This window comes from Diabrotica virgifera, chromosome 10, assembly GCF_917563875.1.
Source record: "Diabrotica virgifera virgifera chromosome 10, PGI_DIABVI_V3a".
In the NCBI taxonomy this organism is placed as follows: domain Eukaryota; kingdom Metazoa; phylum Arthropoda; class Insecta; order Coleoptera; family Chrysomelidae; genus Diabrotica; species Diabrotica virgifera.
Window position 1 is genome coordinate 138,223,691 of NC_065452.1, and position 20,977 is coordinate 138,244,667.

General features: G+C 32.7%; 1 protein-coding gene across 3 annotated transcripts in view; it reads right to left on the reverse strand.

Annotated features, from left to right (window-relative positions):
- Nucleotides 1-20,977, reverse strand: part of LOC126878624 (5-aminolevulinate synthase, erythroid-specific, mitochondrial-like) — a 65,697-nt gene that overhangs the window by 25,228 nt on the left and 19,492 nt on the right. For all 3 annotated transcript variants that reach the window (XM_050641449.1, XM_050641450.1, XM_050641451.1), the window contains one exon: nucleotides 2,459-2,675. In XM_050641449.1, the coding sequence (XP_050497406.1) occupies nucleotides 2,459-2,675 (217 nt within the window). The remainder of the gene's footprint in view (nucleotides 1-2,458; nucleotides 2,676-20,977) is intronic.

Consider the following 20,977-nt stretch of genomic DNA (forward strand, 5'->3'; position numbering starts at 1 on the left):
GTCACAGTATTGTAACGAAAGAGTTAATTTCGACCGATCGCAAATAACGGTTACATCTCGACCGACGAGACAATAATTATTACTCCAATCTTCTAGAAGCGGCGCATGACGAGGGGAATGAATATTCCAGAAACTTTGGTCAGCCGAAAGTGAGAATAGAGATGGGCGGATCCTTTCTTTTGGAACCTAGTACTCACATTAATGGATAGATATACAGGGTGTAACGAAAATACAGGTCATAAATTAAATCACATATTCTGAGACCAAAAATAGTTCGAATGAACCTAATTTACCTTAGTACAAATATGCACATAAAAAAAGGTACAGCCCTTTGAAGTTACAAAATGAAAATCGATTTTTTCGAATATATCGAAAATTATTAGAGATTTTTTATTGAAAATGGACATGTGGCATTCTTATGGCAGGAACATCTTAAAAAAGAATTATGGTGAAATTTGTGCACCCCATAAAAATTTTATGGGGGTTTTGTTCCCTTAAACCCCCCAAACTTTTGTGTACGTTCCAATTAAATTATTATTGTGGTACCATTAGTTAAATTCAATATTTCTAAAACTGTTTTGCCTCTTAGTATTTTTTCGATAAGGCAGTTTTTATCGAGTTGCGGCTTCTTTTTTAATATATTTACATAAAAATTTTATGGGAGTTTTATTTCTTTAAACCCCCCAAATGTCTGTGTATGTTCCAATTAAACTTTTACTGCGGTACCATTAGTTAAACACAGTGTTTTTAAAACTTTTTTGCCTCTGTATTTTTTCGAGAAAGCACTTTTTATCGAGATATTACTTCTTTTTTAATATGGTTCAAAATATACCTAAAAATGTAAATCATAAATAAATTTTCATATTATTACCAAGTCTCCATAATCGTACTTAACCATATACAAATATGTGGTGGATTTGACAAATATTCAAAATATCTCGATAAAAACTGACTTTTCGAAAAAGTACTGAGCGGCAAAAAAGTTTTTAAAATATTGTGTTGAACTAATGGTACTACAATAATAATTAAATTGGAACGTACACAAAAGTTTGGGGGGTTTAAAAGAACAAAACCTCCATAAAATTTTTATGGGGTGTCCAAATTTCACTATAATTTTTTCTTAAGATACTACTACCATAAGAATGCCACATGTCTATTTTCAATAAAAGATCTCTAATAGTTTTCGATACATTGGAAAAAATCGATTATCATTTTGTAACTTCAAAGGGCTGTAACTTTTTTTATGTGCACATTTGTACTAAGGTAAGTTAGGTTCAATCGAACTATTTTTGGTCCCAGAATATGTGATTAAATTTATGACCTGTATTTTTGTTACACCCTGTATAGCGCGCTGGTATTATTTTTTGTTAGTTGTTAAGATATATTAAGTATAATAAGAATAAGAATAAATAATTTAAACAGTAATAAAATAAAATTCAAAAGAGGTGTTAGACAGGGCTGTGTCTTGTCGCCATCACTGTTTAATGCATACTCAAAGGAAATATTCAAAAAAGCATTAGAAAATGAAGTAGCAGGCATAAAAATAAATGGCCTACCCATATGTGAAATTAGATACGCTGATGACACAATACTAATAGCAAAAAATATTACAGATTTACAATGAACTTTAGATAAGGTTGTTGCAATGAGTGAAGAATTTGGTCTGTCACTAAACATAAAGAAAACAAAATTCATGGTTATATCAAAGAAAATTATTAGAAACATCAATATACACGTAAATAATAAGACGATAGAACGAGTTCAGAATTATAACTATTTAGGGACAAACACTAGTGAAACAAACGATTATACCAAAGAAATCAGAATTAGAATAGAAAAGGCTAGAAGTGCATTGAACAATATGAAACAAATATTATGTAGTAGAGACCTCAGCCTAAATCTTATAAAACGAGTACTAAAGTGTTATGTATTTTCTGTTCTTTTGTATGGTGTGGAGACATGGACTCTTAATAAACAATGTCTCAATAGATCGGAAGCATTTGAAATGTGGACATATCAAAGAATGCTGAGAATCTCCTGGACAGACAGAATAACCAATGAAGAAGTACTAAGAAGAACAGAGAACAGCAGGGAGATACTGGATTCCATCAAAATAAGAAAACTACAATACTTGGGTCATATAACACGTGGTGACAGATATGAACTAAAATTAATCATGCAGAGAAAGATTCAAGGAAGGCGCAGCATAGGTAGAAGAAAAATGTCCTGGCTGAAAAATCTCAGAGAATGGTTTGGATGCAGCTCAACTGAACTCTTTCGAGCTGTAGTGTCAAAAGTCAGAATAGCAATGATGATTGCCAACCTTCGTCGCGGAGATGGCACTTAAAGAAAATAAATTCAAAATGTAAAGTTATAAATAAATAGTCGTATATAAACTAACCAATAATTTTATTACTACAGTATGCATTAACGTTAATATCAAAAGAAATATACCAACCGTACGGCAGCTTTTACTTCAGGATGAGACGACATTCCTAGATAATCATTTGAACACCAGACAGTTATTGGTGCTTGTCCCCATGAATGTTCTACAGCTTTTGGAAATTCTCCAGGTCCTGCCAACCGATTGACTTTCTTAAAAACTCTGTAGGAATGTTCCTTCTTCTTCTTCATGATTTGCTGATGGAAGAACTGATCGTAGGCAAACACGTCATCTAAAAATTAAGTAACCTTCAATTTTCAGTAAAATTTCCCCAGAGCTGAGGTTATTTAAGATTTTATATTGTATTATACAGTCTCTTCTCTTATTTTAGTTGGCACTTCTTAAAAAACACCAACTATTGTATTTATCTATCCACAGAAAATTTGAATTGGTCTAAGTGTATGACAAAAGGTCATCATTAAAAATACTGTTGTGTCCTACCTCAATAATTAGTTCAATCTGAAACAAACCCCATGCTTAGAGAGGAAGTGAAAATAAAATGTGAAAAAATAAGAAAGCTTTTTTAGAATACAGAACACAACAAACACAACAGGTAGGTATATACAGGGTGAGTCATGAGGAACTGTACATACTCCTACCTCGTATAGAGGCCCCTATGGGGAATAACAAATGACCATTAAAAAGTGTCTGCTCCCATTGTTTAATAATATACAGGGCGAGTTTCGCATTTTGACAGAAATTTGTATTCGTCATAATTTTTGAACGGTCTGATCGATGTGTCTCTTATTTTGGAAAATCGTTACACTATTACCACCTAATCGACTGATTTATTCTAAGATCTTTAAACTAGAAAAAAATCAGATCCGGCTTTAAAAAATTAGTTCGTTTGGGTCTTAGAAAAAATTTCACCCTGTATACGCTTTTTGAAAACTCTAATATGAATTTTACAAATTAGACAAATAGACAATTAAAATGGCATATTTATTTTTTCCCCACACGATTACTTAATTTTTTATAAAAAAATCAAATTTGACTATGAATTAAAAGTTTGGTAAAGTGAACCATAGATTTAAAAAAATTAACTTTTATTACAAAAATTAATTTTTTTTAAACAAATATTTAATTTATGTTATCACCCAATCAACTGATTTATTCAAAACTAGAAAAAATCAGGTCCGGCTTTAACATTAGTTCGTTTGGGTCTTTGAAAAAATTTCACCCTGTATACGCTTTTTGAAAACTTGAAAACTCTAATATGAATTTTACAAATTAGACAAATAGATAATTAAATTTTTTTTATTTATTTATTTATTGCTAATTTAAAATCTACTTCAATACAGTAATAAGTAAATATTGTGAATGTTCTTGGCTTGTGGCAGGTGTCGTCCATTGACGACTCTCTGGAATTTACCTAGCAGCTAGGTCTTCTGGCCAAAGTCTTTTCAGACGTCTGTCAACCAGTGGGGGGTTGAATAATTCGTCTATGAGATGGTTTGGATGGTCTGCGCTGCGATTCATGTATCTTCTGGAGTGGTCAGCAATCACATCATTAATGAAGGGGATATTGAGGTCTGCATGAAGGGTTTGGTTTGACACATACCATGGGGCGTTAGCTAACATACGAATAGTTTTTGACTGTTTAGTCTGTAGTATTTTGGTGTTGGATGGTTTGCTACAGCCCCACAGCTCGATTCCGTATGTCCACACTGGTTTGAGTATTGTTTTATAGATGGTCAGTTTGTTTTCTAATGAAAGTTGCGATCTTCTGTTGATTAGCCAGCTCATATTTTTAACTTTTAGGTCAAGGTGTCGTCGTTTGGCTGCAATATGTGATTTTCAAGTAAGTTTTTTGTCTAGATGAAGGCTCAGGTACTTTACTTCTGTTTTTATTGGTATAGGTGAATTATTTAGGTGTAGTTGTGGACATCTAATTCTTCGATTTGTGAAATTTACTTGACAAGACTTGTTTGTGTTGACGTTTATTTTCCAGCATTTAAGGCAGTCTTCTAGTTCACTGAGATAATTTTGCAATTTGTTAAATGCTAATATTTCGTTGATGTCTGATGCTAGTATACCAGTGTCATCCGCAAATGTTGCCATTAGTGTATTTTCGCTAATAGGAATATCAGCAGTGAAGATTTGGTAAAGGAATGGGCCAAGTACACTGCCTTGAGGTACTCCGGATTTTATTTGGTGGTAGTTGGATAGAGTACCTTCGTATTTAACTTGGAAGTATCTGTCGGACAAGTATGATTTAAGGAGGAGGTAGATTTGGTCAGTTAGCTGAGTTTTTATTTTAAAGAGAAGACCCTCGTGCCACACTCTATCAAATGCTTGCTGTATATCGAGGAATGCTGATAGACAGATTCGTTTCCCTTCTAGGCTCTCTTTTATTCTGTTGACTAATCTATGGCACTGTTGTATGGTTGAGTGATTTGAGCGAAAACCAAACTGATGATCTGGGATAAGGTTTTCTATAGGTATTATTGTTTCTATTCTGTTAAGGATTAACCTTTCGAAGACTTTTGATAAAGTCGGAAGGAGACTTACTGGTCTGTGCAAACTGGCTTCAGTTACAGGTTTACCAGGTTTAGGTATCATTATAATTTGTGCATACTTCCATTGCACTGGAAAATAGCATAGTCTCAGGAGGCTATTAAAAATAATGGTTATTAAGACAACACCTTTTCTTGGGAGTTTTTTTAAGATTTCGCCAGTTATAAGGTCAAATCCTGGAGCTTTATGAGGGTTAAGCAGGTTGATTTCGTTACGGACTTCGTTTGGTGAGAAGTATTTTAGTGGTAATGATAGCTGACAGGGTGCATTGAGGAAGTCTCTAATTTGCTCGTCGTTAATATCGTTGGCCTGTGGGGTGGAGAAGACGGTTGATAGATGTTCTGCAAATCTGTTGGATTTTTCTATATCTGATCGAGCCCAGGCTCCATCATTTTTCCTAATTGGTGATTTTATTACTACCGGCTTTTTGAATTTCTTTGTGGCTTTCCAAAGAGAGTTGTCGTCAAGAGAAAGGTTTGTGACATATCTTTCAAAGGATTCGTTTTTGGCTGTTTGGATAGCGGAATGAAGTCTGTGTGTGAGTCTGTTTAGATTTGTTTTATCTATCGCGTTTCTTGTTCTTTGCCATTTGCGACGGGCTCTTCTTCTCTCTTCTATTAGTGTTCTAATGTGGAGGGGTATACTATACCTTTCATCAATGGTCTTTTCCTTTACAGGAGTAGCTTTCCAAGCGGCCTGTTGTATTTGTTCCGTTAAATATTTTACAGCTTCTTCAATATCGTTTTTGTGCTTGAGTCGAATGTCAAGAGATATTTTTTCATTGATTCCTTCTTTGAACTGAACCCAATTCGTGTTACTGGAACAGAGCCTTGGTGCAAGAGTTTTCCAAATTATATTGGTACTTAAGGTAATCAAGATGGGACTGTGGTCCGAATGTAGATCAAAACTGGGGGTGATGTCGCTGTGTATTTCAGGTATTCCCTTAGTTATAGCAAAGTCTAACAGATCAGGAATTTTGTTGTTATCAGTGGGCCAGTATGTGGGGGTACCAGTTGTTAGGTATTTCAGGTTATTATCTTGTATGATCTTTAATAGATTTCTGCCATTTGGAAATATCAGTCTTGCTCCCCAGGTTGTATGTTTTGCATTCCAGTCCCCTGCCACTAGGAAATGTGAGCCAAGTTGTTCAAAAAACTCTGTATTCCTCCAGATTGATGGTGTGGCGTGGTGGGCTGTAGATAGAAGCTATTGTTAATGGAAAGGTGAGCGCATGTACTTTTATGATAGTACTCTGAATTTTGTTGGTGATATGGAGCAAGTTCGTAGTGTTTTATAGCTGTACGAATTATTACAACTGAACCAGCATGGGCTGTTCCATCTGGATGGTTTGCGTAATAGACAGAGTAGTGTGGAGTTTTTATAAAAGACCTCTCAGTTGTGTGACTCTCGGATATAAGTAGGATGTCTATTTTGTTTAATTTTAGAAATAGTATAATTTCTTGCACATGGTTTGTTAGACCATTTGCGTTCCACTCTGCTATTCTAAGTGAGTTAGCCATTACCACGTTCTATTTATCACTGTTGTAAGCATGCTTAGTATCATGCTGTCTTGGTTTATCAATTGTGCAAACATATTTTTAAATTCGTTGAGGAATTCTGTAAGTTTATTTGAAAGGTCTGAATTATTGTTGTTGTCTTGTGAAGAAGTATTAGTTGCTGCAACTTGAGCATATGTTACATGTGATTGGTGTATGTGGTGAGCATTAGTGTTATTATTATTTAGGCTTGCAACTCTAGGTATAGGAATGCTGCTTGTTATATTTTTGTTTTTCGAATTTACTAGGTCTTTATATATAGCACATCCTTTATAGTTTGCTGGATGATTGCCATTACATAAGGCACATGTTGCTGGTGTGTCGCGTGCTTTTTTGCAGGTTTTTGTGTCATGTGATCCACCGCATTTAACACAGGCGAATGCACCTCGTGCATTGTACTATTGTATTTTTTATTCTAGGTGTTTCTACTGTTATTATGCAGTTTCGTAGGACTTGTAGGTTAAATATGTTTTTGTTGTTTTCATTTGGCTCTATATCGACAAAGAATAACGGCAATGGTTCTTTGGTAACTCTATGTCTAACATTAATTATGTTGCGAACTTTAAAACCCTTATTATTTAATTCATGTGAGATATCTCCTGTGGGTATTGAATGGTGTAATCCTCTTATGACAACTCTATAGGCCCTCTCTTGTTTCGGTTGGTAAGTGTGATGTACAATGTTTTCTTTTCTAAGGTGCTGTATGAGTGTCCTGTAGGTGTCTGAGTTTGTAGGGTTAATTTTTACTGTATTATTTGAACTGGTTTTGGTGTAATAGGTTTCTGCCGCAGTTGCAGTTGAAAGGTTTGCTATCATAGCACTATAATCAGTAACTCCATAAATATAGATTGGTGGCGGTGAGGGATCTTTTTTGGTGATATTTGTGTTTTGTGTATTTGATAAATTGTCGGTTTGTTCATCTAGATTTTCTTTTGAGAGGGAATCAAATCTGTTTTGTGTTTGGATTTGGTTGGACATTTCTGAAGTTGTTTGTCTTTTCATCCTTTTTCTCTTCTTGGCAACTTCTTGCCAAGGATGGTTATTTTGGTTTTCTATCTCGTTAAGTTCTATGTCGCTATCGCTATCTGTGTAGTTATTGGTGTTTTGTGATGATGAGAGTGAGCATTGAGGGTTTGTGGATAATGTTGTGTGTTGTGACTGAATAGGGTTTTGAGTGTTTTGAATATTTTGTGCAGTTGATTGATTAGGAAATTGTACTTGGTTTGGTATAGCTATTTGGGTTGGAATAGGTATTTGGTTTAGGCATGACATTTGATTTGTTAGCTGGTTAGATGGTGTTTGATTAAAATACAAAAATGGTACTTGCGGTTTTACTGCTGTTTGGTTTGACTGGTTTTGGTTATTTATTGTTGGGACATCCTGTATAGTATTCATTTGTTGATAAATTGGTTGGCCATTATTATCAAATCTTAATAAGTTCCCCGAAGGAAACATATTTCTCTTGTTTGTTTCACTAATCACTTAGTTTTTGTTACTTTTCACTTTAACAATTTTTTGATGCTGATAAGATAATTACTAGTTAATTAGGTAGTTTTACGATAATTAAGTTCTCTAGCGCTTTGAATGACGGTACATGTTCACGCTTCGAGAATCAGGTTGCTACTAGATAATTAAAATGGCATATTTATTTTTTTTTCCCACACGATTACTTAATTTTTTATAAAAAAAATCAAATTTGACTATGAATTAAAAGTTTGGTAAAGTGAACCATAGATTTAAAAAAATTAACTTTTATTACAAAAATTAATTTTTTTAAACAACTATTTAATTTATGTTACCACCCAATCAACTGATTTATTCAAACTAGAAAAAAATCAGATCCGGCTTTAAAAAATTAGTTCGTTTGGCCCTTAGAAAAAATTTCACCCTGTATAAGCTTTTTGAAAACTCTAATATGAATTTTAGAAATTAGACAAATAGACAATTAAAATGGCATATTTATTTTTTCCCCACACGATTACTTAATTTTTTATAAAAAAATCAAATTTGACTATGAATTAAAAGTTTGGTAAAGTGAACCATAGATTTAAAAAAATTAACTTTTATTACAAAATTAATTTTTTTTAAACAAATATTTAATTTATGTTACCACCCAATCAACTGATTTATTCAAAACTAGAAAAAAATCAGGTCCGGCTTTAACAAATTAGTTCGTTTGGGTCTTTGAAAAAATTTCACCCTGTATACGCTTTTTGAAAACTTGAAAACTCTAATATGAATTTTACAAATTAGACAAATAGATCATTAAAATGGCATATTTATTTTTTCCCCACATCATTACTTAATTTTTTATAAAAAAAATCAAATTTGACTATGAATTAAAAGTTTGGTAAAGTGAACCATAGATTTAAAAAAATTAACTTTTATTACAAAAATAAATTTTTTTTAAACAAATATTTAATTTATGTTACCACCCAATTAACTGATTTATTCAAACTAGAAAAAAATCAGGTCCGGCTTTAAAAAATTAGTTCGTTTGGGTCTTAGAAAAAATTTCACCCTGTATACGCTTTTTGAAAACTTTAAAACTCTAATATGAATTTTACAAATTGGACAAATAGACACTTAAAATGGCATATTTATTGTTTCCCCCACACGATTACTTAATTTTTTATAAAAAAAATCAAATTTGACTATGAATTAAAAGTTTGGTAAAGTGAACCATAGATTTAAAAAAATTAACTTTTATTACAAAAATTAATTTTTTTTAAACAAATATTTAATTTATGTTACCACCCAATCAACTGATTTATTCAAACTAGAAAAAAATCAGGTCTGGCTTTAACAAATTAGTTCGTTTGGGTCTTTGAAAAAATTTCACCCTGTATACGCTTTTTGAAAAGTCTAATATGAATTTTACAAATTAGACAAACAGGCAATTAAAATGGCATATTTATTTTTTCCCCACACGATTACTTAATTTTTTATTAAAAAATCAAATTTGACTATGAAATAAAAGTTTGGTAAAGTGAACCATAGATTTAAAAAAATTAACTTTTATTACAAAAATTAATTTTTTTTAAACAAATATTTAATTTATGTTACCACCCAATTAACTGATTTATTTAAACTAGAAAAAAATCAGGTCCGGCTTTAAAAAATTAGTTCGTTTGGGTCTTAGAAAAAATTTCACCCTGTATACGCTTTTTGAAAACTTTAAAACTCTAATATGAATTTTACGAATTAGACAAATAGACAATTAAAATGGCATATTTATTGTTTCCCCCACACGATTATTTAATTTTTTATAAAAAAATCAAATTTGACTATGAATTAAAAGTTTGGTAAAGTAAACCATAGATTTTAAAAATTAACTTTTATTACAAAAATTAATTTTTTTTAAACAAATATTTAATTTATGTTACCACCCAATCAACTGATTTATTCAAACTAGAAAAAAATCAGGTCTGGCTTTAACAAATTAGTTCGTTTGGGTCTTTGAAAAAATTTCACCCTGTATACGCTTTTTGAAAAGTCTAATATGAATTTTACAAATTAGACAAACAGGCAATTAAAATGGCATATTTATTTTTCCCCACACGATTACTTAATTTTTTATTAAAAAATCAAATTTGTCAAAATCGCATTTTACCATAAAAATAAAAAAAATTAAACAACGTTTTTCTTAAAATTAAAAGTTTCACCATTTTTTTTATATATAACACGTCTAGATCTAAAACTCCCCATAACACTTCTCTTTGGACTCTATAGTTTGACATAGACGTGATCAAATAGATAAATTTTAAATTTTTTCACTTAATGTTTGCGATTTAACTTTGCAATTCACGAATCTGCACCTTTTATTTTAAAAAATTCATAACTTTTACAAGAAGAAGACTGAAAGTCTACAACAATTTTCATAGTCTTCATAATGGTAAGAGATATGTGCTGTAAAAATCTCAGAAAAAAATATTAAAATGGAACAGAGTTGTAGCGAGTTAAACCGTGATTTAATTTTTTTTTGTTTTTCATTTTTAGGTTAAAATTCCGATTTTGACAAATTTGATTTTTTAATACAAAATTAAGTTATCGTGTGGGAAAAAAATAAATATGCCATTTTAATTGCCTATTTGTCTAGTTTGTAAAATTTATATTAGAGTTTTCAAAAAACGTATACAGGGTGAAATTTTTTCTAAGATCAAAACGAACTAATTTTTTAAATCCGGGCCTAATTCTTTTCTAGTTTGAATAAATCAGGTGATTGGGTGGTAACATAAATTAAATATTTGTTAAAAAAAATAATTTTTGTAATAAAAGTTATTTTTTTTAAATCTGTGGTTTACTTTACCAAACTTTTAATTATTCATAGTCAAATTTGATTTTTTTTATAAAAAATTAAGTAATCGTGTTGGGAAAAAAATAAATATGCCATTTTAATTGCCTATTTGTCTAATTTGTAAAATTCATATTAGACTTTTCAAAAAGCGTATACAGGGTGAAATTTTTTCAAATACCCAAACGAACTAATTTGTTAAAGCCGGACCTGATTCTTTTCTAGTTTGAATAAATCAGTTGATTGGGTGGTAACATAAATTAAATATTTGTTTAAAAAAATTAATTTTTGTAATAAAAGTTCATTTTTTTAAATCTGTGGTTCACTTTACCAAACTTTTAATTCATAGTCAAATTTGATTTTTTTATAAAAAATTAAGTAATCGTGAGGGGAAAAAATAAATATGCCATTTTAATTGTCTATTTGTCTAGTTTGTAAAATTCATATTAGAGTTTTTAAAAAGCTTATAAATGGTGAAATTTTTTCTAAGACCCAAACGAACTAATTTTTTTAAGCCGGGCCTGATTTTTTTCTAGTTTGAATAAATCAGTTGATTAGGTGGTAATAGTGTAACGATTGACCAAAATAAGAGACACATCGATCTGACCGGTCAAAAATTATGACGAATACAAATTTCTGTCAAAATGCGAAACTCGCCCTGTATATTCTTAAACAATGGGAGCAGAGACTTTTTAATGGTCATTTGTTATTACCCATAGGAGCCTCTATACGAGGTAGGGGTATGTACAGTTCCTCATGACTCACCCTGTATCCACTATAGAAATTAGTATCACGAATCAGAAATAAAACGAATACGTAAGTTAGAAAAATAATAAAGGAACACTGGGAGAGCTTTCCAAAAACAAATGGAACACCACTTTTGCAGAACACAAACATGGGCAGACTACTTTCGATCCCCATTTGCTAAAGGTGTTGCTAATGAACCACCAACACCAGAAGTAACGAAAATAAATAAACAAACGGACAAATAAACATTGAGGGGGAAAGTTAAAAGAAGCATTAAGGAAATTCAAAATAGAAAATCATCAGGAAATGTCAGAATACCAAAAGAACTCCAAAAGGGAAGTATAGAATGGAGAGATCAAATAAGCCAAATGAAAAGAAATAGAGTAGTAAAAACAGCGAGAGATGGTTCCCCAATAGGAAGACTATCGTTGGAAAGACTACGAAACCGATGGAAGGATAATTTACTGGAGGAACATTGAAAAACAGTGTCACATCTACACAAAAAGAAAAGAAGCAGAAGACCAAGAAACTGAAAGGAAGAAATGACAATATGGGCCGATATTTCATTCAGGAACAGGTAAACAGCTAAATACTAGAATGAAAGTACTATTTACTAGTTATTGTTGAGTTACTATTAGAAAAACTGTATAATAGCTTTTCAAAGTGAGATCTAAAAGTGTATCTGTTAGTGAAAGTAAATTACGTCAAATTCCATTCAGCATTTTGCAATCAAGTCCTTAGGGTATGATTAAACTTTTGGTACAAGGCTATATCTGCATAAAGTAAAAGTGTCGATGATGCATTAACTCCATGGTTGTTTGTGGAAATTAAAACAAAGTGTTTAAACACTGTATTTAAATTTATGTATGGTATATTACGAGTACTCGTATATAGGTACAGGTACCTACTTAAAATAATAATTGTTTTACAAACAATTCTTAAAAGAAATTTAATAAACCCAACATCCTTCCGAAAATCTGATGTCACAGTTTAAGCCTATAAACTTTATGACAAAATATTTGTCGAAGATTTCCATGCTTATCAAAGAATTGTGGTGTCCCAAACCACCAACAAATTACGTGGTAACAGTAGATCATCAAAAACATCAACAATTTTTTTTAACAAATAAAGCTTAATATTTTCGCTGCTAATTATGACTAAGCAATAATTATTTATTTTATAACATTTTAATTTATTTTCGTTGATAAAGTAGGTCTTTTTAATCATTAATTATGTATTGAACGTGTTGGTTTTTTATCATTAATAAGTAACTGAAATACGGTTTTTAATTGTTTGGGTAATATAGTTGACAAATCGTGTAGAGTGTACGTAGGCATTTACAGCACCAATTATCTATATGGCATAAAAACATCAAAATATTTTAATCTACTTTTAGTTCGTATCTGCTGCAAAGTGCTAATCATAATTTATAACTTTACTGACAGTTTCTAAAATATTTATATAATAAAACAGATCCGTTCCTTATAAATTCTTTCTTTGTTTTCAATAATCTATCATGAATACTCGATTTAAATAACTTATACGCCGACTTTATACTTAGAAAATTCTAGAGATAAGTCTAGAAATCAAATGGATTAGGATTAGATCCTCACTAATATTCGCGATCCATGCGGATCAGATCATACTCTACACGTAGCTGAAGTAAAGATCAAACTTAAAAGCTCAGAACAAACGGGGAGAAGCGAAGAGGATAGAACTAATAAAGAAGGACGACGTTCTTCAAGAAGTGAAAAAAAGTATGCCTTCTATTCGTAAGGGTACATAACAAAAACATGGGAGTCTAGTAAACATTGTGTAACAACACCAATTAATCGCTCAAAGCTAAATAATTCTGTAAAAGAGAAACACTGGATTAAAGATGAAACCCTTAAAATAATTGAGAGTAGAAGAAACCTGTGTAAAAGTGGTGTCCATCAAGGGCGGATCCAGGGAGGGGGCCATGGGGGCCATGGCCCCCTCCGACAATTTAAAAAATATATAAATATAAATATATAAATATATAATATTTAAATATTTGCAGTTCAAATGTTTTTAGTTTCAAACACACATTAAATGTACAAAACAGAGGATAAGTATGTCTTCTGGACCAGAATTGAACAAAAGCAGTAACAGAAGCTTCAATAATGACATATGATGTTTTGTAAATCAAAATGTTGATAATTTTACAAAGTGCCCATTATTAGAACGACCTTGGCAACCATCAAAATTACATCAATTTCTATATTCTGCATACACAAAGAATAAAAAAGAAATGACGCGTTACTTGAGTTACCAGCACTTAGAACAAATAAATGAGTTGGTTGGTGCTTTTACACATGTAAAAAGGATTGTTTTGCAAGTATTACATTTTATTTTTCTAATCAAAATATGGTCCTAATAAAGGGACGATAGTCCAAAGCCTTAACAATAAACCTTTAACATCCTTCGCCAAACTCATGGGAAAAGACGGAGCCATACAATCCCATGAAACAACATCATACCACAAAGAGTACGTACGTTCAGGTTGGGCTACATTTTCTACAAAGTTATTTCAACCCACAGAAGTCAGTCATTAATCAGATAGACTCTCAGAGGTCTAAACAGATACAAGAAAATGAAGAAAGACTACTATCCATAGTAGAGTATATCGATAGTGTTCTCAGGTCGACAAAATATTCCTTTAAGAGGCCATCGTGATGATGGCCTTCTGTTTCTGGACGAAAATGATGGATCTAGCAATGAGTGGAATTGCTAAAGTTTAAAATCGCATCAGGAGATAATACTCTTAAACAAAAGCTATCCACAGCATCTTCCGGAGCAACATACATTAGTAGCACCAGTCAAAATCAATTAATAATATGTTGTGGTGAAGAAATAATTGAACAAATAATTAATCAGGTTCAACAAAGTGCAAATTATTACTCTGTCATATTTGACGAAACGATCGACTTATCCCACGTCTTCTACCACGCTTTCTATAAATTTGAGGTACCTACCTATATAGCTACATATATACAAAGAAATACATTCGTGAAGATTTGTCAAGTTCATTTACGCTTATGAGAACATGAAAAAAAAATTATTAGTGAAAATCAAGAAAGAGGGGAAGAACAAGATGTGACAGGAGAAGCATTGGGAAAAATATTAAATTTACCTTATTGAAAGGACTGACTTTAATAATACTTTAATAACGATAAGTTTTGAATGACTTTATGACACTCAAAAGTATGTGAAAAGTGCCTTAAAACTCACCAGTGCAAACCTAATTTTTAAAAATTAGTCCCCGGTACCCTCTCACCAAAAAACTTAATGGCCCCTTCCGAAAATCGGTCCTGGATCCGCCCTTGGTGTCCATAGTGAAAGGAAAAAAGCTAGTTTGAGAAACAACAATACTATCACAATATATGTAAAGAAACTGAGAGCTACAATAAAAAAATCAGCCGGGAGAACTATTTTAAAAAATACGATATATAACAAGAGACTTTAAAGCCAGAACTTGGGCCATTAAGGGCCAAACAGGAATCCTGAGAACCAAAATAGAACATATAACAGAGACACGGAAATTATATTGCCGGGATCTAAATAAAGACCACCGAAGAAGGTTCAGCAAACCCCTGAAGAAATGGAAGAAGAACCTAATATACTAGAGAATGAAATAAGGCTGGCGATCAGTAAACTCAAAGCACCAGGTCCAGCTATGATAAAAGCAGAAATTCTCAAAACCATAGAAGAAGCCGGAAAAAATTTACTTCACATGCCATGTAAGAAAATATGGCATTCCAAGCAATGGCTTGACGACTGGACAGAGTCTACAATAAGGACAATACATAAAAAAATGCAGCTTCCATAAACGCGACAACTGTAGATCCATCTCCCTTATCTCACGTGCCAGTAAATAATAACAGATAATCAATGAGAGACCGAAAACTTTCCTACAAAGAGCCACAAGAGCAAACTAGACCAATAGGGGTAGAGGTACTCGAGAACACCTGAACATAAGGCACATACTAGAAAAATCTACGGAATTCGTTATCCCACTATACATTTATTTTATAGATTATCGCAAAACGTTCGACAAGGTCAAATGGCAACATTTATGGCAGATGCTAAAGAAGTCTTAATTTCATTTATAACTGAACTCTACGAACACACTACTGAAACAGTCAAAGTGCTTGATACACTCTCAAACGAATTCCATCCAGATGACACAGCCCTTCTTGCAAATAGTCAAGAAGAGTAAATTGATCTCATTCGACTGATTGAAGACGAAAGTCAAATATTTGGTCTGCAGTTAAACATATCAAATACAAAAATCACGATAGTGGATAGACTACATAACAATCATCCACACATAACCATGATTGACCGGTTTGAGGTTGTGAACTCATACTTATATCTCTAAACTCTAAAGGTGAGGTTGATCAACTGCTTACTATTCCCAATACTGGCATAAGGATGTAAATCTTGAAGCCTAAAACAAGCGAAAAAAAAACGATAGATGCCACTGAACTGTTATCACTAAGTGCCATGCCAAATTCGTTGTCACTACAAAGACATCCTTTATGACAGCTTTTATTTTATTTCAGTATCCTAGTATTTTACTTCCCCTAATTATATATATCGTACAGTATTATCTATTCTAGATATTTGCGTGTCGGTAATTTATAAAGACATAAATTATTTAATAGCCTATTTAGTATGCTCAAAACATTCAATTAATGTTTTCGACTTTCAAATCGTAAGATATATTGAATAATATTTCAAGGATGTCTAGCATATGACAAACAAAAATATGTAACAGGTATTTTGGCTAATATAGCAATTGATATAATGTTTTTCATCCGGTTGATTCAGTCAATGATAGGGGGAACAGTAAGATTTTATTTAAGGAACTGATAATATTCTTACTGCGATGAGATACTTTTGTTCGTATAGTAACAATCTAGGGGAAATCTCATTGTGGCATTCATAGATCTAAGAGCAGCGTTCGACTCTATAGAAAGAAAAATTATATGGCAATGCTTGCAGAACATGAAAGTACCAATTACACTGATAAAAATAATTTAAAATATATACAGAGTAGTAAAAGGACATGTACAGATAGCCAGTAAAAATAGAAGCCTTATTGTATGCGGATGACATAGTCCTTATAGCAGATTCCGTGACAAAAATGCAAAAACTTATAAACATATGAGCAGGGGAAATAGAGAAATTAAAAATGGAAATAAACATCGAAAAAAATAAAATAATGGTCATCGGCGAAAAGAAAAATGAAATAAAAATAAAATGCAAAAATACTCAACTGGAAATAGTTACCGCATATGATTATCTTAAAGTTAATCATATGCGTCTTAAAGAATTCAAAAGAAACAAGCTTTCCTAACATATAAAAGAGTGAAGACACCGGAGGCACGACACGACTACGTGACAATCAGGAATAGAGTAAACCAAGAAATAGATAACATCAAAAAAGAACACTGGGAGAAATTTACCAAAGATATGGAATACGACCTCTATGGATCCCAGAAAAAGGTGTGGAAGATGATAAGGAGACAAAAAACAGAAATGAATGAATTTGTACGGATAGATAACATTACGGAGACACAATGGACTGAGCATTTCACGAAATTATATCGAGAAGGAGAAGAAGAGAACAGAGAAATAAACATTAATGAAACCCACGATAGAGTACTAATATCAGAAGAAGAGCTACAAGAACGAATAAAAAAATTAAAAAATAGAAAAGCACCTGGTCCTGATAAGATAAATAATGAACTGATAAAATATGGAGGAGGAACCCTGCTCAAATGGCTCCTAAAATTATTTGTCGATACAATAAATATCGGAGTAGTAGCAGCGGAATGGAAGGAAAGTCTCCTGCTACCGATACTCAAAAAGGGAGACTAGAAAAATCCTGAAAATTATAGAGGCATTAGTCTGATGAACAGCACATTAAAATTGTTGACGGCGCAGTCATAAAAGATGAAATCGAGGAAAAATCGAACATGGCAGATGAACAACAAGGCTTTCGGAAGAACCGCAGCACAATAGATGCAATTTTTATTATCAGGCAAATAGTAGAAAAGTCTATTGAATATGGAAAACCAGCATACATGTGCTTTGTATATTTAAAAAGTGCTTTTGACAGGGTGAGGCGAAATGATATCTTAAATTTATTACAAGATGAACAAATAGACCATCAGATAAGGTTAATTAATGAAATTAACAAGAACAACAAGACCAGAGTTATAATGTCAACAGGAGAAACAGAACGATAGAACTGAAAGGAGGAATCCGCTAAGGAGACTCGCTCAGTCCATTGTTATTCAATATGGTGATGAATCAAATAATTCACGAAGTAAGAAAACGACATGGATACCACATGGGAGCGCATAAAATCACGATACTATGCTATGCCGATGATGCAGTACTAATTGCTGATAACGAGGATGACCTACAAAGGCAGCTCCACACTTTCAATATCACAGCAAATAAACTTAATATGAGAATATCAGTAGAAAAAACTAAATGTATAGTGATAAGTAAAGAGCCGCGTAGATGCAAGTTAGAAATAGACGGCAAAATTGTAGAGCAGTAATGAAATTCAATTACCTAGGAGTAGAGATCACTAGTGACAGGAATATAAGAACAGAGACCACAACACAAGCAACAAAAGCGGCAAGAGTAAGTGGTTGCCTCCGAGAAACCATATGGAGAAACAAATATATGACCACGGAAAGCAAAATAAAAGTATACAAGACAACAGTAAGACCTATCCTAACATATGCAGCGGAGACAAGGACCGATACAAGAAAGACGAAACAACAAATCAACAATATCGAAATGAAACTATTAAGATCAATAGCGAGCATATCATTAAGAGACAGACAAAGCAACAGAAGTATACGAGAACGATGCAAAATTCAAAATATTAACAGATGGATAAAAAAAAGAAAGAAAAACTGGAACAAACATGTAAACCGAATGGAACCAGATATATTAGCGAACATCTGTAAAAACAACAAGCCGTATAGCAGAAGACCCGTTGGAAGGCCGCCGAAAAGGTGGAAAGACAATGTACAGTCAACAACAACTGAAACAGAATAAGAGGCAGACAAACAGGAGTAATCCTAGTCGCGCGAAGAAGAAGAAGAAATGATTATCTTGGAAGTATAATTACCAATAATACAAAAATAGAAAATCGAAGTAACAAACAGAACAAAAAAAATCGAACAAACTGTACTACGCACTAGCGCCAGTTCTGAGGCAAAATAACTGCCCCAAGAAACAAAAATATATAATATGATTATGATACCGACGATACTATATACGAGTGAAAATTGGACTTTGCAAAAAAAGCATAATAGTAGGATAAACGCAATGGACATAAGACATCTACAAGCTATAGCCGGAAAGACCAAATGGGATAGAATAAGAAATGAGGCAATAAGAGGGATAACTAAACAGGAACCAATAATGAACAAAATAATAAAGAGACAATTAAAAACGTATGGACATCTGATGAGAATGAAACCCAGTAGACTAACGAGAAAAATTCACGAAACAAGAAATATCACAAAAAAGGAAAAAGGCAGATCAAGGAAAAAATGGACACATCAAATAGTATATGCGGGAAACATTAAACGGAAAACGCTTGAAGAAATGAAAATAATAGCACAAGACAGAAAAGAATGGAAGAGATGGGTGAATATGTAGCTTAACTAAACCCAAATCCGACACCCGAAAGGGTATAAGGCAGGAGAGAAAGAAAGTAACAATCAACATCATAATATAGCAAACAACAGCAAAAGATTGGTGACAACTGAGAGACAAGAGAGACAAGGGGACAAAGAGACAAAAAATTATTTTAGAAACCAGAGGCGTGCGGTCCATGGAAGCGGGGGAAGCACCGCTTCCCTATTATATACTTCGATATAACAAAATATATTATTAACTAATATTTAATTATCAAAAATGTTCCCCAATCCCAGTAATCTACATATTATTACCTAGGCAATAGGCATTGAAAAATATTAAAAATTAATCGCATAGGAAGGAACTCAATATGCACTATGCACACAATTCAACTACATATTCGGTCCACCCCTGACAGAAGCGCATCTCAAAATCGCCGCTTGTCATGCAGTTGTCCCGTATAAAAATTGGTCAGGGTTCAATGACCGCACCCACTAGTCGCGCGAATTTTGGTACCCTGCAGAAGCGATCGTTCGATCGCCTTCCAAGAGTGGGATGCTCTGACTGTTACTGCTTCTAAGGGGTGCTTAGTCTGCTTAGGTACATACATTCGCTTAAAGAATATTTCGATTTAAATTTTTTGCAGAGATTTTTCCTTTTACTGATCTTTTATTTGACATTTTACAGATGAAGTCAATTGACATTGCATTTTGTATAAGACAAATTGATGACTTTATTAATACGATAATTAAAAAACGAGAGCAGTTTAAAAATATTTGCGATAAAACTGAAAATATGGGGTTTGAACATGAAAGAAAAAGAATGAAGATTGATAATGTCGACAACAGAGAGACCTTTTGATAACATTCTACAAAAAATGAATTTTCGCTTTCAAAATTTTAACGAATTAAAATTTGTAGAATTATATAATATATTCTTATTTAATATTTCTTATTATAATTCATCAAAATTTCCCACAGAGGAATTTATTTCACTACGATTAAATAATGAAAATATTTTGATATGCCAGCTTTGCATTATAAGTTAAGTGTTGTTTATGAAACAACTCACATTAGTGATAAAGATATACTCAGAAATCTGGGTATTTCTTATAACTACTGGTTTAAAAAAGTCCCTGTGTGAAGTGTCCAAGTTGTGTGAATTACTACAAACTATCCCAGTCACAAGTGCATCAGTTGAAAGTTTTTCAGTATTAAAATGCATTAAAAGTTTTACAAGAAATTCAACAAGCGAAGACAGACTTTACAAGTCCATTGAAAAAGACCGAATTCAACAATTATCAGAAGTTGATAGGAGAATAGAGCTCAAGTATAAATAAGTGTCATATGGTTGAAAGTTGTGTGTTGTGGAAAATGCCTCGGAATTAAAAAAAAAAACATTTAAATAGATCTCTTCTTTAGGAAACGAAGCCCGGAGCGAGGACTTAAGGCCGAGCAAGCAATACAGATCAATGATAGGTCACTATAGTCACTAGAAATAGCGGCAATAGAGTGCCTCACGCATTGATCGGGGTAAGATTTAGTGTGTGACTCCTTGTACCCAGGAGGTCTCACATAAGCACTTTGCTGATAGAGAGCCCCTATAGCGCATCAGAGTGTTATCAGGTGGGAAGTGGCTCGACCCTCGACCCTTAAGAAAATATTTTTATATCCTTATTGAATCGCTTCCCCTTTAGAAAAAGTCACCGCACGCCACTGTTAGAAA